This window comes from Anopheles ziemanni, chromosome 2, assembly GCF_943734765.1.
Source record: "Anopheles ziemanni chromosome 2, idAnoZiCoDA_A2_x.2, whole genome shotgun sequence".
Lineage (NCBI taxonomy): Eukaryota > Metazoa > Arthropoda > Insecta > Diptera > Culicidae > Anopheles > Anopheles ziemanni.
Genome location: NC_080705.1, coordinates 93,957,581 through 93,981,710, shown reverse-complemented (window position 1 = coordinate 93,981,710; position 24,130 = coordinate 93,957,581). Strand labels below are relative to the sequence as shown.

General features: G+C 43.5%; 1 protein-coding gene across 5 annotated transcripts; it reads right to left on the bottom strand.

Moving 5' to 3' along the window:
• Positions 1–1,006: 1,006 nt before the first annotated feature.
• LOC131280986 (syntaxin-1A) lies at positions 1,007–22,440 on the bottom strand. 5 transcript variants are annotated; one of them, XR_009188650.1, is made up of 9 exons: positions 22,265–22,440; positions 9,189–9,369; positions 9,012–9,085; positions 8,731–8,914; positions 8,569–8,642; positions 8,274–8,411; positions 6,102–6,212; positions 3,458–3,613; positions 2,134–3,030 (listed from the first exon to the last, which is right to left on the bottom strand). XR_009188650.1 is itself a non-coding variant. In XM_058310238.1 (8 exons), exons 1-8 carry the CDS (start codon positions 22,295–22,297, stop codon positions 1,022–1,024), a joined length of 873 nt encoding a protein of 290 aa, XP_058166221.1. In that variant the 5' UTR covers positions 22,298–22,440; the 3' UTR covers positions 1,007–1,021. The 5 variants fall into 5 exon arrangements, 3 of the variants coding, with proteins under 3 accessions (XP_058166221.1, XP_058166223.1, XP_058166222.1); XR_009188649.1 differs by lacking the exon at positions 6,102–6,212 and adding an exon at positions 4,751–4,861; XM_058310238.1 differs by lacking the exons at positions 2,134–3,030; positions 3,458–3,613 and adding an exon at positions 1,007–1,099.
• Between the last annotated feature and the right edge of the window lie 1,690 nt (positions 22,441–24,130).

Here is a 24,130-nt window from a genome sequence, read left to right as displayed (position 1 = left end):
ACTTGCAACTAATAATCTACTTTTCACTCTGTGATCTTATGTTCAGTGTGCTAGGGGTTGGTTAGGCTGGTAAGTTCTATTGAGACGGTGCATCAATCAGTTTATCTTCCAGTTTCACCCTCGTATGACCGATATGGGAAGGTTTGGTGAGTGGGACACGTGATCGTGTGGATATTAAGATGGTGAATGGGAAGAGTATTTGATAGAATCTGTGTCACAGTTGAAGTAGAATTTGGCAATGATGTTCATGTAGTGATCGCTCTGCTCTGATATCCGCGATCGCACGCAACGCAAATATTACCGTCTGTTCACTTTTGAATTGTTTGGTTTTTTTTTTGTTGCACGACGTGACAATATTGTCTTTTCCTTTTGCGCAAGAAGTCTGTCCGTTCTGTGTTAGATAGGTGCTCCCAGATCCTGCCAATTGGCAAATGGTAAATGGCACCTGCAGCTATAGAACCCCTTACGCGCTACCCGGATGATTGCCGTGATTTTCTACGCCTTGCGCTTGCGAATCAATGGCGATGCGTACGAATAGCAATTGGCGTTGGCAGGTACAGATGCTGCTCAGCTTTACTCGTTATTGCCACAGGTCGATTATCGGTAGTGTCGCGGGGGGTAGGACAACGGAAACAAATATACACCCCCGTGGATAAAGTCGCAAAATTATACTTTTTTTTAAATGCTCACATCGCTATGCTTAGCCATATTACAATATCTTTGTCGTCGTCGTCTTCTTCGTTATGAAGGAAATGCACGTCGTTATGCTCACACTATTCACGTCTACCATCGGTCAATACCGTTGTTCTCCTGGTGTTACCGCATCCCTTTTGTAGCTCAACGATAAATGTTTCATTTTCTTCTCCTTCTTCTGTGGCTAAAGCACCGCGCGTGCTCTTCTGCGCGGCAACTTTGTGCTGTGTGTAACTTTTCCTTATTGGTTTTGGTAACGGGCATCTCCCGGGTGTGTTGTCTCGGTGTTTTCTTACGCTCCACTCGTTCCCTCTCGTGCGTGTGCGCTTTACATGAAGTAGCTACTGACGTAGGAAGCTACGATCAGGCCGAGCACGGTCAAACAGATCAGGATCATAATCTTCTTCTGCAGGGTTGTGAGTGCAAAATATCAGCAACAGCATTGCAGGTGTTCAAAGTGTGTAATTTGTGAGATGGTTTTTTTTTATTGTTGTTGTTGTTGTTGTTGTTGTGGAAGGTGAAAGGAGAGAGAGATAGTTTTAGTTTTATGATTATATATTCCATCACGGTCAGGGATACGGATAATCGCTGACCCAATTGTAGGTTCCAAACTAAACAAACGTTACTCAAATGTAAACACAAAAGAAAGAAAAGTTATACCAAAATAACCGGGGACATTCTTCCATTCAAGCAAATTGAAAGTTTGAAAACTAGAAAAAATGTAGTACGAAAAGGTGAAAGATAATGCCACAATTTTAAAATTATGGCTAACAGATAAGAAAACTGTTTGGAATTGTATAAATGTATACCATAAGAGGTTTAACTGATTATTCCATCAAACCAAACATGCAGACACAATATTTCCGTATATATATTCTTTTAATAAGTTATAATGAAATAGGGTAACGTGTTTTAAGGAAGAAATGAAAAAAACAAAAAAATAATCAAGTGAAAAAGTAATTCTTGAGAGCCGCAATTTTTAAAAAGGCTACCATGCACGTTAACCATCTGAGGAAATAGAATATTCAATGTTGTTCGGTGTTTCCAATGTATTTTGATGTTAGCAATGTTATTAATGTACACTTGATTTCCATCGTCAAAAGGCACATAACACATTTTATCAAACAAGTGATCAATGTGTTGAATATTTGCTATGTTTACATAATACAACTACAACTAATATCAATTTATTGAAGTCTTGCATACGAAGGAATGGCATATACATCAAGCATAATGCCCGCTTACATTCGTCCCATTCATTCATCCGAACAATGCAACCAAAACATGCGCCATTCCAGTATATCATATTCATAATAGTTTCGAATGATTTAACCTATGTTAATGTCTGTGTTCCAGAAAGGATTTCTTGGACGGAACTAGAACCAACGTTGAACATTGCTGCCCTTACGTGGGTTACGGAAAAAAATGAACCGTAAATGAGTGTTAAAGAATTTTACTGAATCAACAAACAAAAATAAACAATACCATTACAATCAAGTTTAAAAATATTACTTATTTTATATTGTTCGGCAATTATCACTTCATAAACGCATTTGCAGTCAAAAAGGTTTTCTATAATCGATTTCAACAAAGTGCGACCACTTATATGACAATCTTTCTCTATTCTTTTTCTTTTGTGAAACTATGTAATAAATATTTGATCGAATTTTGACACTATGTTCACATCCCCAAAGTTTGCATATAGTTGTAGCACTGATCAGATACCCAGTAAATAAAACAATGCTCGGTTTGTACGAGGAAAGTTGTTCTTCTGTACCATTTGAAACCTTCGCACATCCTTGTAAGCATAAATGCCATACACTGTTACATTAATTAACACTTAACACTTGTGTTCGGTTGTTCTCACGGTTCTGCAACGTAGGTTGGCAGGCTTAAAACAAAGAAGCACTAGGAGGTTGTAACATAGTGGAGCTACGTTTTGGTTTACATGAGTAAGAACATAATATTTTAATTTACAAGAACATCCACACTTAATTCATCTAGCAAGCGCGAATTTTTCACTTTTTCATAGAACCAGCCTTCCATGATTAATTTCTCTCGCCACGCTTCCAATCTTGCGGACAAAAAAAGTTCTGACTTACGCTTCGCAGTATCCTTCCGTAATCCTACCCTTGTGTTTGGTGGTGACGTAGCGCGAAGGAACATTACACGGTTCCATTGATTCATCCTATACCTCTTCTGGTGCTTTCCAATAAACTGAAACTTGTTTACCGCCCTTGCTTATGATAATGTGCTTGCCTAAGTTTACGTTACGAAAATAATAATTATTATTACTAGGAGCGTTATTGAAAGGCAAACTGCTATCATGACTTTTTTCTGTAAAAATAAAGAAAAAAAACGAAAAGGAAAATAAATAGAAAGAAGGTGTATAATAACACGGAGAGAAAATAAGTTGGGTTTTTATTTCTTATCAAAATGCCCTAACAGGCGTATTCCATTGTTACTGTTATTTATGCATACAAGAAATCAATGAACAAAAACTTCTTATAGTATATTAGTATTGTTATTATTATTATTAGTACAGACTTATTAATTTGTTAAGAAGTTTGCTAAAACGACTCTTTAAAAACAAGATTTCCAAATGTTTTGGCAACACAAAAACGTGCCTATGAAAAAGATCTGTATTTTTGCTTAAGTTGAGATTTTCTTCTTTTAGTTTACTTTTTGTTTGCACCACAGGCACGAACTATGCAAACATTCCCGTTTGGTGGAAACACACAACACTCCTAGAGATAAAACCTACCACTTCGGTCGGATGATTCATGAACACACTTTTTCTACTACCCATCTTGGTTTGACGCGGCGATAAGCAGCTTCCCGTCTACGTAAGATAAACTGCCAGGAACACTACTAATATGATGATCGTTACCAGAACGCAGATAGCGATCAGGATTTTTTTCTGTAAAACAACGAGGTAATCAAAAACATCAATCAACCGCGAACCGTGTTGCATCGTCTCATCTAAGCGTTGACTTGTAACAAGGACGGACAAACAGTACCGGGCAACACCACATGTGTATCGAGGACAGTTGTTCGATTACATTGGTTACAATTAATCCACCCACGCTTTGACAGAATTTTCCACACCATAGAGGAAACAAAAAAGGCAATAATTTAATGATGCTATACAAATAAAAAACAATACACAATTTAAAGTATCAGTGACAACGCGATTGAATTTTAACACCAATGTAGCCACCATACTCACAAAGCATCGCCTACTTGGACACTAGCATTAGCATAAACTGACACTAAGAACTTTACCAACGAGTTAGCACATCAAACTCTTTCCACCGATCCCTGCTAAACTGTACAAGCAATATATGATAATCGCTGATAAAGACTTTATTCTATATTGAAATTATTCCTCCCAAATGGATGCCATCCAAAAGGATGAATACTTGTTCTTTTTGCAAGTACGGGAAAGGGCGCTTCCATCGTGGACGCGGAAAATTCCTACCAACCTATGACCTTTACGTGATATTTGAAGCGAGCTGTAAGCAACATGTAAAACATATACCATCACCCACTACAGACATACTTTTGCGGGCATAAATTCACATGGTCGTAATTCTCGGAACCTTCCTACCCCTCTTTCTACCGACCACTAAGCATGGCCGAAGGGGGATCGACCTTTATGCCCGGACGCACAGTTTATTCTACGATCAGCAAACGAGATATACCGTTGTAACATTTACTTCGTTGCTTTAAATTACAAACACCTTCGTCCGAACACACGAGTGGGAAAACATTTCCTACAATTTTCGTCTGTCAACGCAGTGAAACTTACTACCAATCATCCATTGAAAGGCATTTCTTTTCGAGACCGCAAACGGGTTGATCCTCCGGGTATTAGATTATTAGATTGATAGAATAAGAATGGAATGATATAATAATCGTTCAGTTAGTGTCGTTGGAAACGAAAGTAGTTGATTAGTTGTTTGAACACCACGAACCATCGACCAGAGCGAAAAGAAAGAGTGGTTGTAGGGATTAGCAGTTTGTATGTAGCTATGTACAGTGCCTGCTAACCTACCTTTCTGGCTTTGGCCATATACTTGACGGCTTGAACCAACTCTTGTTGGCCCGTTGTAACGTGGTCCCGACTGCTTTCCACATGGTACTCAATTCGGTCCACCATTTCACCCTGTCGTCCGGCGTGCGCGTTGCCCCCGAAGGTGCGTCCAGCAGGTTCGAGGTCGACCGGGACAGGAGCCCACCGCGAGCGAATGGCGCGAGGAACGGGGAAGGGGAAGCAACCACGTGTGTGGAATGTGTCACACCAGCGTCGCCCGACGGCGGTTTGCGGTCCAGCATCGTCAACAGATCGGAGGAGGATTTCGATTTTGTGCGATAGAGATTTTTCGTGGGAGTGTGGTGGTGTTTGGGACGGAAAGGGCGGGAACATTTGGCAGACGAGGTGGTGGGGGTTGGTGTTAGCCGATCACCGGGCGACGATAGACCGCCGTAGAGGGAAGCATTAAATGAGGCAGTGGAAGAGGAGGCGGTCGAACCGGGGTCGGAAGTCGTAGGATCGTTGTCGATACCGCCCGTTTGCCGCGAGGAAGACAATCTCGGCCAAGCCCGTAGAGGGAAAAGAATAGAGTTATTGTAGCGAGCAGTGATCATGTGTTATGTAGGAGGTGGTGTTTTAATAGAAAGGCGACACTCGCGAGAAAAATCGCCATTACCCAGGTGTTTCCAAGGATTAGTCGACAGAGCGGTCGTTAGAATTAGGGAAAATTCAACCCAAATTAAGGAAAAAGAGTTACACAAATTTAGTTTTCGACCAGTTGAAAGAGTGGGGCGCGTTTTGGTATTAAACGACGTAAAGTTTGTTCGATCATATTCCGCAATCATACATAGTTTCGTATTCCAAACCATACCAAATCAAATTGCATACATAAACCGAAAGTGAGAAATCATTGTATATACAAAAAAGACAACACATGCCAATTAAACCGTAGGCAAGCAATATTGTAAGTAATGTTAGCAGGTAAATAAGCGCACATGCATAAAAGGACGTTTGTTATGAATTAATAGGTTTAGTTATGTGAAAAACAAAATACAAAGCAGTATACAAATAGTAAAAGCATTATCAACAAGATACATAAAAAAGAGAAGCGATTCCCCATAGTATATTATTTAGTCATTTATAAAAGAAACATAAAAAAGGTTATTGGCAACCCCGGGTGGGACGTGGAAGGAAACGTGGTGGAAATAAGGAAATGGGATTCAAAAGAAATTTACGTTCCGAGGGCATACGACAAACATACAGGGACGACGGGCCCGCCCCACGGAGGAACGGAATAATGAGTAACGGAAATAAAAGAAAAAAAGAAGAAAAAACACACAAAATTAGTGAAACTGTTGGTAGGTTTACTCACCCGGCGGGCTTTGCTTTGATATTTAAGCGCTTTCTTTGTGTCTTGTGTCGCTGTTTGAACATAATCCATTGCATGTTCGACGTGATATTCTATACGATCAATCATTTCACCCTGAGGGAAGAGGAGGAGGTAGTCGTATTTTTGATAGTTTTCTCTTAACTGTCTCATCATTCGTCAGGTGCCAACTTATTGCTTCGTTTGTTTGGATTTGCATTATACTACACACACACACACATGGTGGTTGGTGGATCATTCATGGTTAGAAGCAAATAGTGATTTGCTTGGGTTTTTTTAGTTACTTGTTTGTTTTACAATACTCTAACTGGCCACACGTGAAAGATCTACTACAAAGAGTGTCAGTGTGTACATGTAGTGAGGACGATGGACACGCGTCAGTAAAAACTAACATTGACGGTAAACCGGGCGACCCGAAAGCTTCAACAGGTAAGTGAGTGGTTGGGTCGGTTTACGGAATTCCAACAAATAGATCTTTGGTTTATGTTTAAATGAGAAAATTTAATACACACACACACAAACGAACACACGCGCACACAGAGCGCGCGTGCGAAAGGATCCAGGTGAGGTGAGTGAAGAATGTTTTGTACGACATACATACAACACAGTATTTCCATCAACATACACAGATATTACGATATACACAACAACATTTACACGGACAGTATGGCTTTTAGAAGTGCCATCGTGAAGAAGAAGAGGCACAAGTACGATTTAGTATGATAGTATTCACATTTGGCATTACGGGATAGAAAAGATTTGGTTTTGGAGTAGAGATCCAGAGGACAAACAAAGAAGAAACGACATACAAAGAGAGAGGAACAGAGTTTCGTACTGCACTCAGCAATTTAGCAATAAATAACCATTCAACAAATGGTTGCTTGGATTAGAGTAGAAACCTCACAATTACAGTATTTCTTTGGTGAAACAGATCGTTTCAGAACCAGGTCCAACCGGGTATGATTAATTGATAAGAGATGATGTGTATAGCTTGGTGTTACGGCAAGAACTATCCGTCGATGTTACTCGGGCGTATTTTGAATTAGACGACGGGATGAACTACTATGTATATGCAGATTAATCTAGCAGCTCCTTAGCCTCCAAAGTAGCGCTTGAGGATCAACGCAAAGTCCTTAATGTACTGGAGCTGGACAACGGTGAGCCAGCCAGCGGATCGAGGTCCGGAGACCCGTGTCGTGTTGGATTTGCTTCAATCGTTGGGTCCGTAGCTGTATCGAACACCATGGAACCGTTTTAAAGTTGCACGGTGTTGGAACAGTGGACTGAACCATATGTTGTAATAACGATTGGCACGATATCTTTGCTGAATCTTTTACAAGCCTTACGTACTAAAGGTGTGAATAACATTACAATGAAACAATCTATAGCATTTAAACCGTATCGAAAAACATCAAGCAAGGGTGTATGAAAATATGGCAATATGCCGGAAAGAAATAAAGAAAAAAGCATGTATGTATTTTAGGAAAGAAGTATGTGAGCAATCCATGAATCCACTTAGTAATGAAAAAACCGCCCCTATCCAGAGGATACCGGATAGCAGCTACCGTCGCCGGTAAAATAATGCCGGAGAGAATTTGTGGGTCGCCATTTGCATGCAACTGAAGATGGGACAGAAGGCGATAGAGGGGGATGATCATCTTGTCATCTACCACACACAACAGCGCTTAATAAAAGTGCGGAGCAACAAACGCTCGCGTCGACCACACTGAAAGATGGCGTTTCAATTAAATTAAACCGTAGAGATTTATCACAAATCTCCAACGTTGCCACAGAGGAAAACATAGGAATTAAAGAAGGATTTCGTAGGTTGAGCAATGCAAATACACACGGTATTGGTGTCTTGCTTGGAGTGATACAAGGGGGGAACAGTTGGGAAACTACAAAGGAAGGTTAGGAAGCTTAGAGCAAACACTCGGATGTACTTCAAGGAAGGATCTTCCAATGATCCGTACATCCACTGCTCATTCGGTTCGTTTTCGGGAATGATATATTGGAGACGAAGTATTGTGGCGGCTGCAGCAATGCTTCGCCTACGCACGGCCAGGGAAGCAGATGGTGCACTCAACAATACATTGTGGCGCGGGGTAAGGATGAAAGAAATAGATAGCATGCATACGTTGGAAGGTTTAACTTTACCTGACTTTCAACCAACATCGCCATGTCCATGAACATGTCATGCAGCTCCCTAATTGAATTTTCCAATTTTATAATATCCGCATGCCGTGCCTCGATGTCAGCCAGCGTTTGCTTCGCCTGCTGGGTCTCCATGATAATCTATTGTACGAAAGAGAAACAAACATGCACACTCGTTACTAAGAAATGAGCACGACCGCCGAAGAAGGGAAAGGGCACGCTTATTCCTCGGCAGACCGCAGAGTCGCCGGGACGGGCCTGTCCGTTCTGCCTTGTGACAGCGAATTTAGTAGTTTACCCCCTGCGTGAAGACGGCCGAGTTTCCTTGCTCCAACATCTCCTCCAGCTCCTCGTTTGTCGTAGCTCTACCCGCTGCAATCAGACACGGCAGACATCGGAAATGGAATGTATCATTAATAAAGTGCTACCAGCGCGTGGGTTTCATCAGCGCCTCACGTACTAATTTCCAGCTGTCGTTGTATTCTTCCTTTGCACCGCTCTCGGTAGTCGGTCTGGGTCCGGTTGTACTCCGTCATGACCTCGACGAACTTGCGCGAAAGAGCTGAGTGCTGCGTTTTTCGTATCCTCAGATCGGCGTTCGACTTGCTCTGCTGCTCCTCCTGCTCAATGTTTTGTTCGATACCCTAAAAACCAGAACAGAAGGTGTGTTTGTATGCGTGTGTATGCATTTTGAATTATAGATGCATTTGCGCCGTGTAAGATGAGTCCACCCATGCTTACCTTGAGCTTCCCTCTAACTCTGTTGGCAGTTTTTTTGATGTCGGCCATGAGGTCTTCGAGTTCTTGTTTGGTTTCTGCAAGGTACACACACGGGAAGATGAAAGGGAAAAGCCATGATTATCTCCATCCCACCGGTGCTGCCGCCAACTCCCCCCCTTGTTTCCCCCACGAGCTTACTTTCATCTGACTGTGGCGCCGAAAGGATGGCACTGTGTTTTTTCTTCACCTCCTCGACGTTCGCCTGGATTTTGTCGATCATCATCCGTATCTCCTCCACCTCCTTGAAGAAGTCCTCCATGAAGCTGCCCTCCACCGGGACAGCCACATCCTCGGGCATGTCCTCATCGTCGCTTTGTGCCTGTTTGTTGTTGTTGTTTATTTTTTTTGCAAAGTGCAAGTATGCGAAATGAATGGGAATGGGAGAACGGTGAATGAGACAATGATTTGCAGACGACGTTTCGCTCGCGAATGGAATATTTAAACTCATATAGACGGAAAAAAGTAAACGCCAAATACTACCAAAAAACCAATAGAAGGATAAGTAAAAGATTGGAAACAGCTGGAAAACGAGAAGGCAGTATTTATATATACATACATAAAGAGAAAACTGTGAAAAGCGGTCTCCGAAAGGTCTGTTAAACGCCGTTTGAAGGAAAATTTAGTTAAAAGCAACGTTGTTTATCCATCAAAACAGAAATGGTGCGTATGTGATATACCAAATTAAGTACGATAAAAATTGTAACGTTCTTGAAAGACTCTCCCCACATGCCCCTTGTGTCTTCCGTTTATGATGCTCTAATACACTTTCGGTAACCAACACAATATGCGACTTCAGCAGCGGAATTCCCAGCTCAACAGTGGGCAAACTCATTTCCGATCCGGTCGTAAATCTTACGGATCAATAAACTTTCTTCCGTCGGTTTTTGGTTGGCCACCGAGCGTGTATTCTGGGTCATTTGTATAAACGTAAGGACCACAATGTGTCCCGCTTTTCTCTGCCATCAGCAGGGAAAACTGTCTGCTTCTGCTACTGGAGAATCCCATCTAACACGAGCGCAACCACGTGACACACTCGGAAGGATGATGTTTTCCATGCGGCATGAAAAGCGAACGAACGAAAGCGTTCCTTTGTTCTTTATCTTTCGTAGATTAAACAAAAAAAAAAACTACTAAAGAATATCGAAAACAAATGGTTCAATTTATTTAAACATAGTCTTCAAATTAACCGTTTCGCGTATCCTAACAATGCCAACTTTACGCTAGTGTTCTTTTATAACTCTATCGAGAGAGAAAAAAAAAACCATTCCGACCGCGTGTTTTCCCAACAACATTTTCCTTTATTCCACACAGCCGCACCCCGTTTATTTGGTGGTGCAAACTCAGCAAATATTTACCATTCTATTCGAAATCACTTTTCTCTTTCGCATGCCCACCACCAACCAAGTGGAACGGAAATATTCTCCTCCCTTTCCATTCCACGCGCAAAACGGTCCAACCAACGGTTGTATTCTTTTTCCTTCTCTGTCCCACTTTCTCAGGGAGCGATAAACCACTACTAAGTGTTTCTCGACCTCGAAGGTGCCATGCGCGTAAACTGTTTCCCAAAACTGTCCCAACGAAGGCAAGAAAGTGTGGTAGAATCGGTCTGTAGAAAAGGTGGTAAAGGAAATATGGCAACATTTCTTTGGCAACCCCTGGCCTGATCGAAGTTGTTCGGTTCGAAATGGGAAAAGGTCAGCCCGATTCACCGAACAAAACTTCACAAACCACCAGGCGTCTCCATTGACTTTATTTTGGCAAAACAATTGGCACGGAGATTGTGGTATTATGGAGTGAAGAAGTATAAAAAGGTTTTATCCTAGACCGTTGCGCTTGATGCAGACATTGTTGGGGGAAACCACAGGCATTGGCTTCCACATGTGGAATGAAACACGCTGTATGCTACAAAACACCAGGCTGCTCCATCGAAAAAATCCGCATCATCGATCATCCGATATTGCTTCAATGCACAACAGTGTTATAAAATGAAAAGGAAAAAGCAATCTACAACCTCCGAGGTTCTCGTGTTCTAATTGCATGCCTCTGTTTGTTGTGTGTATTTTGCCGCAACGAATAGCATCGAGAGTAAACGAGAGAGGGAAGTACCAGTTCATTAAACATTCACGTCTTCTCTGGGGCACGCAAATAATGGGGAGCTCAAATGATATTTGATTCGATTTGCGTGATAGTCGTGCGAATGCAAACGTGCCCGGTGGTGATCATTGACGTTTTTATGGACCCGAACAAACAATTCAGATAGTAATATAGGAACATACAACTCTCGTAGTATCTCGTTTCATATAACCGAACGAATAGAGCCAAGAGATAAGACTACATTGTGCACCCTTCTATCTAGGATCACGTGTAGAAGCAATCTTCATTCAAACCCATTCAGATGTGCTTAAGCTCGAACGCGTTTAAAATGCATTTAAAGGATAATACCCTTCGAGAGGAGGCTGCCTTGGAGTGTCCTCTGTCCGGTATGGTATCGAGCGGAAAACAAAAAAAAACTCAACTAATCGTCTTATGATCTCTCACTCCACCAGCGAAATGTTGACGTATTTCCTCGCTTGTCTGCGTAGGTCTGGTCCTGGCATGCTTTCCCCACCGTCAAGACAATACGCCACAAAAGAGGATTACTAGTGGCGGAGAACAAGAAGATAACCCTCCGAGTTCTCCTGCAATGCAACCGCCGAGGTATGGAGGTTCCATTCTTCAGAGGGCAACAACAGAGGTGTGCAGAAATCAGCAGTCATTTATCGCCAATGCAGCAAAAGTTGCGACCGCTACACTGAAGGCAAACTATGCGCACATACACCAACGGTCCAAAATGGTGACTCAGATGCAGCGCATTATTGGGAAAGCCGTAAATAGACACGGGTGCTATCATTTCCGACACTGAGGCAAACTGAGCTGAAAATCAAATATTAACGTCCCATTCGTGATTGCGGCTGCACACGATGATATCACGCGAAGGAGCGCAGAGAAGAGGAAAGATTATTTTCTCCTTCCCGTCTTCAACGCTTCGTAACGTCTCGAACACGACCAGTAGCAAAGAGATAAGGAACGGAACCATCGAGCACAACCCAAGAGATGGTTGTGCTTTTTATTGCTGTGGCAAAACAGCCAGACCAAAATCATGTGAATTTCATTTGCCATCGGTCGCAAACAATCGATCTTAAATGGTAGAATTAAACGCAGTTTATGGCAAATCAAATGAACCAAATAGTCCACCGAAATGCTGATGCACACCATTATTTCATTTCATTTGAAAAAAGTGAGAGTGTTTCAAACGATGATAACTTTGTTTTCTCAAGCACCTTTCGGTCACACCCAACCTCCTCCTCCTTGTCTTTCAAACGATAATTTAATTTTGTAGACATCTATTAATAGCACATTACGTACGTATGGCCGGCCTGATTATTGCAAGAAAATCAAGAGCTTGCAGGAGGAAACAGCAGGTTTTCTATTATCCACTCTCACCCTACTCTTGCCTTTATTTTCATTGATAACCTCCCATATCTCTCTGCGTGGATCGTGACGCCAAGACGAAAACGACGTGCCTCACAAGCCCCTCATCGATGGAGATCATCGTTCTGACGTCAGTCTCGCAAGGCAACAAGGCAGCTTGCGAAGATAAACGACACTCGAAAAACCCACGTTTGGAAGTGGATGGAGAAAACACGAAACGGGTCAAAAGGTTCTGATCTTTTGTTTGGCGTGTGCGTGCGTGTGTGTGTTTTGCAGAACGGATCGATCGATTTTCCAGCCAGTTTTGGAGAAACCGTTTTGGGCCACCGAATGAATCACGCTGCTCGGCTCGGTTTGGGTTGGGTTTCGGTTGGGTTGGGTTTGGTTTATTGATTCCTTTCCCCCCGCCCGTCATTAAACGGTCTGTCAATCGTCTGTGCCAAAAAGAGGCTAACCCTCCGGTCATCAGCATTTTGGCACCATTTCAAAACGCGATAATTAATTTACCAAATCAATATACTGGGAGTTGGCTACTCTCGCTCTCTCTCTCTGCTTCCATGCTGTTCCCGTTTCGCATGGAAATAAAGAAAGTACCTGTTTGATCCACTGCCAAACGAGGAACGAGCAAGCAACAGCCATTCGAGAAGGTGGGTACTTTCCGTTCCCCTCTTCACAATATTGCTTAATGTATTCAGCATTCCAAAACCCCAACTCGAGATGCACATTCTACCGAGCGACATTTCTTGGCAAGGATGGATGCCCTTTGCCCTTAAACGGCGTTCGGAATGATGCTTCAGATGTCACGTTCCCACCGAAAGCATAATTTAGTATGCTACCGTTATCGTTTTGCGTACTATTTCCATGGCTGTTAGGCTAACAGTTATTTAGGTCTCTCTTTTATTGAATTTGGTTCTACATTTGAAGCACATTTCCAACAGTCTGCCCATTTTCATTGGTTCGTGCATGAGTTCGAAATATTAAACACGCGCACGAAGCGTTTAAGTTTTCGAAACAATTTTCCCACGATCCGCCCCAGCAGAATGCAAGCTGGAGATCATTTCTCTTGGGAATGGCACCGATAGGAGATTACTGCTTTCAACTCTGGTGTGATAATTCTCTCTTCACGGAAAACACATAACATGTCATGTGTGCCGCTTCTTCTAGCCGTCGTCGAGACTGCGGCAACAGTACGACACACCGCACGTCGGTGGAAATTAACATCCGATGCATACTAAAAATGATAAAACGTCATGAGAAAAAGACAGAGAGAAAGAGAGAGTGAGAAAGAAGAGCGAGAGCGATAAGGGGGAGCTGGATGGCAAAAAGTGTATGTTGTTTGCGAAAAGCTTGTCCCTCCCCACGATTTAGCCGCACCCACACCAAAGTGGCCGGTGGAACGAGGGCCTACGCCAACAAAAAAGGACGTGAAGCTAGAGACTCGTCGGTTGAGCATCCAGCACCAACCAGTTTTCCTTCCTTTTCCGGCTGCCACCGACGCGCGAGAGATTGTCACACATACACACGTACATGGAGACCTGTTCCGCATCATCTCGATTGTCCTGCTCGTCATTCCAAAAAACACACACACACACAGGCACACAGACACAAGCGAGTTGCAAGGATTTCCTCTGACTCCGGCACGCGATGACGACGCGAGACGGAACTGCGCATGATCGTCGGTGCGATGAGTGTTGCAGACAAAATTTTCCCATTATCCTCTTGGTCGGGCTCCCCATCCCCTCTCTGCCGGCTCTCATTCCCGCACTTGAGCGCACGCAACACCCAGAAGAGCCCGTTTTCCGCAACGCATTGCGCCATTCAGAGGACGACAAACGACGACGACGACGATCGCAAACGGGGGGGACTTGCAACGCGACCACAAAGACAATGATGAAGCTTTGGTCTCGTCACGAACAAGATCAGCATGCTGGAGAAAATAGTGTTCCTCCGGAGCAAAAGTGACATCGAACCAACACGGTTGGGTTTCCATATTATATTTGCAATAGATCCATGCTGTGCAAAAGGGGATCCATATTATAGGAAATATTTGCCATAGATTTTCAGTTACTTCGGTGTCAAGCCCACCAACCCCAACAACCCCGTTCGACGACGAATCAAACAAATATTTATCGCACCGAAAGCGAACTGTACGAACTTGAACTTTGTTCGCCCTTGACCGCCACCCACCCACCCAAACCGAAGCACAGACAGGTTGGCGGCGGCGGCTCCGGTTGAGGGTTTCGAGAGGGTGCATTTGGATTTTGCGGAAATAACACACAAAGGAGAGGGAGAGACAGGGTAGAAGGTCGTCCAGTGCCAAAACAACCGAACCTGCGTTTTGGGGCGAGTTCAATCGTTCGATCGTTGGAATATAAATAAATGTAAAATCCTTGCCGAGCACTGGAGGGGCGCTCCACGGAAAAGTCACGGCTTTTGGCCAAGGCCAAGAGGTCGTTGGCGGGCGAGAAAATTAATGGCAAGCGTCGTGCGGGGCGGCGAGGAGGTGTGCGCATTCGGAAAACCACGCCAAGGGCATTGCAAAGGTCGCTCGCGGCACGAATATGGCCGGCTCTGAAAAAAGGCTCCAGAGTGTGGGAGAGAAGGTGTTAATCAGGCAACCGACGAAGCGATGCAATCGCACACATTCTACAAAAAGGCAAGAGCCGCTTCTTCCCGATTTAAGTTTTACATTTTGAAAAATGGAAACAAAGTACATTACAGCGTTTTACATCTCACCTAGCAAACCGGGCAGTATACGTAGAACATCAAACAATGCTAGCCTACTGTAGTATTTGATGTTGAATCGTCAAACCTCCAAATGGCAACACAAACGGGTAAGTAGATAATTCGTCGCTTTCTAGGATCTACCAAAATGATAGTTGTCGCATGGATGTTTGTAGTAGAGTTTGACGATTCAACATCAAATACTTTACAGTAGGCTAGCATTTTTTATTTCCAAGTACACTGGCCGGGTTGCTAGGTGAGATGTAAAACGCTATATTGCAAAGAAAAACTACTTAGATTAGTGAAAAAGGCCTTAACCGTCAAAAATCCTCACTCAACGAAATCTTCGAATGACATAATGGGACCTTTTTCCTTGACAAAATCGAGGGATGTTTTTTTCCTTCCCTTTTTGTCCGGCTTATTTGCCTGAAGCGTGAGTATTTCTCTAAAACAATGCTACACCCACAACACTGTGTGGCGACACTGGAATGGAAAAGCGACTCATTCGCCGTTGGCGTGATTATCAAACGGTGGGGTGCGATATGGCCATGCATGGGGCGGCAGTAACACGACTTACATTCTTTCCCTTTTTTTTTTACTGTTAAATACAACATACATGCAATGCGCGTATGAGTATGTATCTGACCTTCCGTGCGCGCCGACACCAAGCGGCGACGATACAAACACGAAAACACGCACAGCTTTAGCCTCCCTTATCGCACCCGGAGCTATCTTTCAACCCTCATCATGAAGGGTAGTGTGTTTTCTAAAAAAAAAAAAAAAAAAGAAAAATATCGTACATACAACAGCACCGGGGCGGGGAGAAACATGGTTCGCCAATTTGAACGTTATCAAACCCCGCTAAAGACCCCAAAATCTCGCATCGCGTTTCATCTATTACACCAACAACGCGGGGTTGTGGTTCTTCTTCCGTTGCCGTTGCTCTTGCTGATCCGTTTCGCTAAGATCTGGACGCTTCAACTGTGTGACCATATTGGATATACATCGGGGGGAGGGACAACAGCCGGAGCTGCGCCTTCTGTGAATGTGATGTAATGTGAAACACAAACACTGGCGCCCCGCTTTTGGACGTGGGAACTATACTGCCGACTCAACATTTCTGCGCCACTGAGTGTCTGAGTGAGCAGAAGAAGAGCGTCATCGTCAGCCCCATGGAACACCAAAAACACACCGAAAGCAACACCGACAACCGCTTGTGGTTTGTGGAGTCGGCCACGGAAATACCAGTAAAGCCGTGAGTAATTTAATTTCAATCAATTAGCCTTCAACTCGTAAGATCTCCAGCTGCTTGTCACTTGGGTTGCAGTAGAAAAACACCCGATTCATATGGGGGCAAGTGATGAATCATGTGCCCCCTTCCCCCCACCACATCATGCCTCATCGCATCCGTCGAATGGGGGGAAGGGTTGATCGTTTTCTTCTCCGAGTACAAGGGAGTTTATTCTTCCTCCCCACCGGACCGGATGACATCAGACGCAGCGTGAGAGACGGCTCATTCCGGCAGCTGCACAAGACTTGTTTGGCCAGCGTTTTGCCTGGAAAATCACGCTCGAAGCTGCGCTGCTTTTGGTGTCGATCGCGCTGTGCTTCGTTCGCTACAGTGAGAAGAAAAAGTAAACTTCCGCCAAAACAGCTTCACCCGAGAAAGTGCGATTAGCGAGCACTGTGACCCACTTCGGGCAATGGCGGTTCCAAGAGTCCAGCACAGTACCAGTTGGTCGGTTATGTTACAAAACGAAAAGATATGCGGTTAACTGTATGCTTCAACAGATATATCTTAGCACCACGCCACGAAAACATAGAATCGACAGAAAAAGTCGTTCGGTGTTACCAGACCATATTCATTTGCATGCGACACCAAGTGTGATAATATTAAGTCAACTTTACAAACAGAAAATCAATAAGCGTGTTCCTTTTTGACAAACTCACCTTACAGAGACTTTATGCGCGATAGACACACATATCATAGTTATAACATAAAAATACTCAACACAAACAGTAAGGCAGAGCAATTACACAAGTGTAAAGATATTTTCAACGTCTCGGCAAACATAACGTAACAAAATTGTTATCAACAAACGAAAATGCCATAAAGAGATGACCGATATAAACTATCTCAAGGTGAAAAAAAGGTTGTTTTTAAACGATAAAATTAAATGATTGAAATCTGAAAAGGGGAAAAAAAAGCTCGCATACATCATCATCATCCACATGCAAAGGAGAGTACATGATCGTGCAAAACCGCCGACATCGTTCGAGAGGGGCAAACAAAACAAACTCAATAATATCGAGAAATCAAGAAAGAAGCAATTTCCAAAAGGGGGAACAACGTTTTAAAATATTGTTAACACGAAAATCAGGTGAACTAACCTCTATATCCTTTAGGTTTTAAGTATACGGTATTCACAGTTTTACAGTACAGAAGGTGGTTGTTTAGTCATGAATATTTGTTTTTTTTTTTGTTTGTTTATAATCGTTATTTTGCACAACAAAACACATCCACAAAACCACAAACGATTACATACATTCAGATGGGCACGATAGCAGGAAGATGATTCATATTTGGTGGTGGTGGTGGTGGTAGTGGTGGTTGATGATTCATTTGCAGTACAGGTAGAAGAAGTAGTAGTAGGAGTAGTAGTAGTAGTAGTAGTAGTAGTAGTAGTAGTAGTAGTAGTAGTAGTAGTAGTAGTAGTAATGGTTTAGTAGTAGTAGTAGTAGTAGTAGTGGTAGTTACGGTAGTGGTAGTAGAGAAGTTAGTTGTTGCAAATATGATGATGATGATGGTGGTAGTAGTAGTAGTAGTAGAAGTAGAAGAGTACAACAGTTATGAAAATAGAAAATTAAAAACACATTTATTTGTACATTTATTTACAACAATCATCAAATAGCGGGGCGTTGAATCACAATCATATAGTATAGCTAAACATGTAGGTATAAACGGAAAAAGGTACGATGATACGCTACAAAGGAAAGGATAAACACATCAAAACATCCACATCGGCATGAGAACAAAGACAGAAGAGAAGGACAAGAAACGAAAAGCGAGGGAGGATTAGAGAACAAACTAAATAATAATCAATCTATTAGAAGTATTGTACAACGCTCGTGATATGCAAACCCGATTCTTCTAAGATGCATCCTAATATGATACGGGTGACGAACATGAAATGTCAATCGAGTACCGCCTTTTGTTACTTCGTCGCCATTCGGTTTTTAACACTACCTGGTTAATGATTCCTCACTTGACTCCGTTACTGACTTTTTTTCCGTTTGCCAGCAAACGTTCGTTCAAGATAAAACTAAAACCTCATTTTGAAGCGTACCTACATATCTATGATTTTTTTTTATTGTCCTCGTTTCCCACATTAAACTGAAGCTTTCAATGTGATCCTCTATTAGGTAAAACAACTACATCATGGAATATAGTTATTCTACCATCGAAAGGATCGATCAATAGGATGATGCCTTGGTTAGTCTTATGTAGTGAAACACAAGCTGCAAGCACAAACCATCAATGAACATTTAAACATCGAACAAAAACATATTCTGGTACATATACAATAGGCACACATACACACATATACGTACATACAAAATTCACACATATATTATGACATCGAGATAAACAACATCGAAAGAAAACTATTTACAACCAGGTAAACCTGCACCAATTACGGTTTAGGTTCACTTATAACAATGCAAAAAGTAAAAAGGAAAGAACTCTACGATAATTTAACCAACGTCGTTTGCTATCATTTCTTCTATGTACGATTTCCCAACAGTAATCAGAAGGTACTCTCCTCTACCTGTAGCCATACAAATAGTAATGCCAAAATGTCTTCAACTAACTCGTGGCATTCTGTATTCCTCGTTCCTCGTCGTCTAGACATGAGAAACTGAGGGCCATAATTTATGCCACACATTACCCATTTTTCCAAAGCATTAGCGAGACTAATCAGAGTGAGGCACTAAGCCATAAATAAAGATGTTTTCAAAAATACACTTTATAAAATAATATAAACAGTAGATTCAGCAGTAATATGCTCAATATTGTAGGTGTGTGCTAGGACAGACATTATGTCTTGCTATAGCCTAGACGACAGGCTAGCTCAAACAAAGTTCTTAAAAAGCAACACATTGCTTCAACTGATTTACATTCCAGCGACAAAAACTATATATTAAAAAGGTTTTCCTACCAGCGGGAAATTTGCATTTTCATCCGTCCCGAATCGAAAGCTCCGGCGAAAAAGAGCCTGTCTGGACTGAAGCCCCGAGTCGGGTCCCAGAGAAGGCAAAAGGTTCGGGGCTCCATTACCGATGGTGGAATATGCATGACTTCGAAGCCCACTTCGCATACCCCACTGGGGAGGAGATTTCCATCCGGCTTTTCATTCAACCCTCGGGCCCTGCTCTCCGCGGACACCGTGGAGAAGGACAATGGTGTAGAAAGCAGATGCGGGCAACCATTTTCCTCCTGCGGTACTTTCCACCGACATTATGGCCGTCTTCGGCATATCGAGTTCGGTGGTAATAATCTGCAAAATGCCGGAAATTATGGAAGAAGACGCCGCGGAAAAGTCTACGCGTTTTTGCACTCGGAAAAGCGTGCGAAAACAGGCAAACACATATTCTTTGCGAATATCCTCCTACAGGTTTTCTCGGCGATAGATCACCTTCTTCTTGTTTCCGCTGTAGGATTTTCTGCCCCTCCCCGCAGACAATTCCTTGCGCAGACGCACGAGAGTACGTCGTGCACACAGAGAAAAGAAGAAAAAAATAGATGCATGCACCTATTGACGTGTGTTGCTTGCTTCACGTCAGCATTCCGAAGCTGCCCAAACCAATAGTGACGTTATTTCATTGTGCTTTCTGAACACTCCTGCTGCCTAATAACATTGCAGGTTTTTGTGCCATTCCCTCCTTCTAGCGATTTCTACTGCTTGAAAGTCCGATACATATTCTTAGTTATGTGTTAGCTATGGAAAAGCAACTAGTTCATTCCATACACAATAAAAGCTACAACGACATGTCTTGAACATGACGAGAGAAGAAGTGTCAATCAACATAAATTGAAAAAGCTTTTTGCTCCTACTTTTAATATACGTATACGTTTAATTTTGTTCCTTTTAGTTTAGCTTGGAGTAGGATGAAATATCCAATTGCTTCACCTTTACCTTATCGTAAAGTCATGGCATACTGTTGAACAGTTCGTGAAGTCATGGCATACTGTAACACATCCGTTACTATGACTGGTTTGGCCTGAACAACAGGTATAACACAATTCTTCAAGAAGTGAATAAACATGTATTCCCTTTGTTAAAAATATGAATAAAAAAAAAGGACCGTTTCTTTCCCTTATAATGCCATGTTTCAAAAATCAGCTAGAAAATTGTCCCCCCTTGCCAGTGACTAAATAATGGATGGACATGGTTTCATTCATGAAACAGGAAGGCAAAACTTCCCCTTTGCGCCATTGATCTCCCGCACCGATCGACGGTAAAGGGAAAAAGAAGAGAAAAAAAAACGATAATACACGCCACGCAAGGATAATCACCCCGCTTCCTGCTCGGTCGGTCGATTACTACCACTACAGGCGAAAATGGTTCCACAGTTTCCCGCAAACGCTTCGGAAAAATACTGCAACCTCGATCGTGCTCATCGGTCGGTTTTTGTTGCCCGTCGATGAGGTCGAAAAAGAGAGTAATTTCGGTGAGCACGGGATAGAGCACATGTCCATTTCCCGGAAAATCCTATCACACACGCTCCCGGAAGGTGGTACGAAGAGTGGACGTAAGCAGAGAAGCATTCCCGTCGTGTTGGCACGAGGGCGACAAAAGTGTTATCCTCGTTTCTCGACTACACAAAAGGAGAGCAGTAAGGCAAAGGGAAAAGCAGTATATAGAGAAGGGGGAAACTCTCTCTCGCTCTCTTCGAGGGGATCCCTCCGTAGCCATGCGACTTTTCCTGCCCTCGTGGATAGCGTGGAGGGTGTCCTTCCGCGGCTTCCACAAGGAACGTCTGGCGAGAAATACCGACGCACCGTCGCAGGCGCACAAGCGGTTCCTGCGGAAAACACGCTAGTGTGCGCGCGTGACCACAATTAGCTGCTCCCACCACGAGACAGGAGCGAGAAGCATTAGCCCCCCCTCTCTCAGGGGTCCTTCCCTTCCCGTCCTGCCGTACGAAATCTCTCCTTTCTTCCTGATTGTAGTGCAATTTTTCGCACCACCCACCAAACGAACCCTTCCACAAAGCAATGTGACGTGTCCGGTGTCGGTGGAGGGGGAGGAACCTGTGTCGGTGGAGGGAGGGCTGTATCAAGCGTTCACCGGTGGTAGTGACCAAACAGGACGATCTACACCCACACGCACGCACACCAAAGCCGAGCAAAAGCTTCCGTTTTCGGTGCACATGTGTGTGCGATAGGGATAACGAAAGCTTAGTACCGCTCTCTCCCAGAGCCACAGTTTTCCTTGCGGTGGGAAAAGGGCAGAGTACCCCCGCCGCTTTGCCACCCGGCGTGCACCACCCCTTCCCGCTTTTGCCTGCTACTGCATCATTTCATCGGGTGGGGTCATTTGGTTTTGGTTCCACGAAAAAAAAGGGAATCACCCTTTCCTGAAAAAAAGGTAATCCCCCCCTCGAGAACTCGGGCGATGGGCGCTCATGTTTCGCGATTGACATTTTCTAGTTCACACACCGGTGGTGAATTTTCGCTACTCGGTGTAACTACAGTTGAGAAAGAAATAAAACAGAAACTATAAATCCGATACTACCGCAGACGAAATTAATCACGTGATAAACGAGCGCTCCGAACTATCGGATCGTACGTAAAGGTGAACAAAAAAAAAAAACAGGGAGAAAATCTAGGTTTATCTACAACTAGTATGAGATGGGGAAAGGATTGGCTAGCGTTTGCTTATGAGGGGTAGGGGATGTTACGAAAAAAAAATATATAGGGGCATGAGGTGAAAACATTCAAGGGAAACACCTACCGCTTGCAAAGCTGCTAATCTATCCTTCGTCATTTTGACTGCTTCTTAGCGCCGGAGCGTCCTTCTGCACACTTCGCTGGTTAATGGATGCGGGTGTTTGTAGGTCCGTGTGTGTGTGCTGTGTGTGTGTGAGAGTGTTAAATCGTCTGTGGTTGTCCTCGTAGGGCTAATCTAACCGACGACGACGACGACAACGACGAAGACGACGGCAACTGTACTGAAGATGGATTTCAATTTTTCTTATCGTCGGTGGCGATGTACGTGTATGTAGAATGTAGATTTGTGAACAAGTGTCGGGATAATTATTTGCTTTTTTTTTTTGGTTGTCTTCAATCCTTCCGAGGGATTTGAAACTTCGATCACCTCCACCAACCACAAAGAGAGAGGGGGAGGAACAGCCGCCGATCGATCGATCGGCAACGGCCCTTTTGGTTGAAGAGGACACGTCGGCGGGCGGGACACGGCAGGGAAGGCAGTATGATGGAATGACTTCTGGTAGAATCACTAAGGTAACTTTATCGACTGCTTTTCTTCACTTTCCGCACAACGATGGGTGGCACTTTCTAACACCTGCACGCCGCTCCCTAGATGCATGAGAAACAATCATTAATTTGAAAGATCGAAAGAGATTTAAACGCAAAAAAACTTGGCACTTGGAAACTGCAGACTGCGAAAGGGTTTTTTGATTTTTGTCACTACACTACGGGCTGTGGCTTGAATGAAAATTTGAAAAGTCGCCGAAGGGGTGTGCCTACGTACGAATGCCACCCGCATTCGCGACACATTCTGCGCTCAACGCTCCAGGTTTGTCCGACGCGATTTCACTGCATGGGAATTTGGGAGGTTCGGTTCGGAAAAATCGCACACCAGGCGTTAACACCGCAGCAGCCGTATATCCTTACCGCCGCACAAGGACCCACATTCGCAACGGTCGGTTTGCGTGTGGCCAGGGTCGGTGGTGTCGGTGGTCTCTAGCATTCGGCGTATTTTAACACTCTCAGCAGTATTCGCAACAGCAGCAGCGTCGAAGGGAAAAATCTAGCTTCGTGTGAGAAAATCGATATCTTCTCGGCGACGACAACGCTTTCCGCGACCGACTTCGATGCCGTTATGCAGCATAATCATGAGTTTTCTCTTCGAAAATCGACGCACTCTTCGAACTTCGAAAGCGGCTCGGAGTGTATGACACTGCGCAGTTGTTGTTTCTCGGAAACTCTTCGAGAAAGTATCGATTTTTCCGCAGCCGCCAGCTAAGAATTGCTATGAAAGAATATTTTCCCATTTTAAGTAGTTTTTGCAGTGGAAAACGATGGCTGTCAGCTTGACACCGAGTTTAAACGTTTTGGATGCAGTTGACGCACAAACACTTGAACAAAATCTAGGGCAGCAAATCTTTTCATGGCACACGGCCCTCGCTTCGTAGGAGGGGCTTTTTCACTTGCAGCACGACAAGCAGAAGTGCTTTCACGAACTGAATCTGTTAATCCACTTTTCGTGCTTCAATGAAATGGGTGTTTCACGCGGTGCATCGAAATAAAATCAGAAAACTCACAACACCCTTCAGAACCGACGACAAGACTCGACCCGTGGTTACCTTCTCCGACGGCACATCAAACACGAATGAAGAGCGACGAATGTGCGTGGACATTGGACATTGCCAAGGTTCTTGCAACAAAATGTGTCCGCTGGTTGCAGTGCCTAAAATTGCCAATTCTCGCATAACTTGTTGGTTCCTTGACCGATTTCCATAAATGACCCCTCAAACGAAAGGTCTTTGCAAGACGCGTAATTTTGTCTCAAGGAACATATTACATTTTATCCATCTTTTCTAGTTATTCTACCAGCTCACGACGAGAGAAAAGAGGA

Bases quoted from the DNA above. Each gene is read 5' to 3' on its own strand.
- LOC131280986 (XM_058310238.1), bottom strand. From the start codon at position 22,297: ATGACGAAGGATAGATTAGCAGCTTTGCAAGCG. The intron at 8,915-9,011 runs GTAAGCATGGGT...TCTGGTTTTTAG, and splicing joins GAGTTAGAGGGAAGCTCAAG to GGTATCGAACAAAACATTGA. The intron at 8,643-8,730 runs GTACGTGAGGCG...GTCTGATTGCAG, and splicing joins ACAACGACAGCTGGAAATTA to CGGGTAGAGCTACGACAAAC.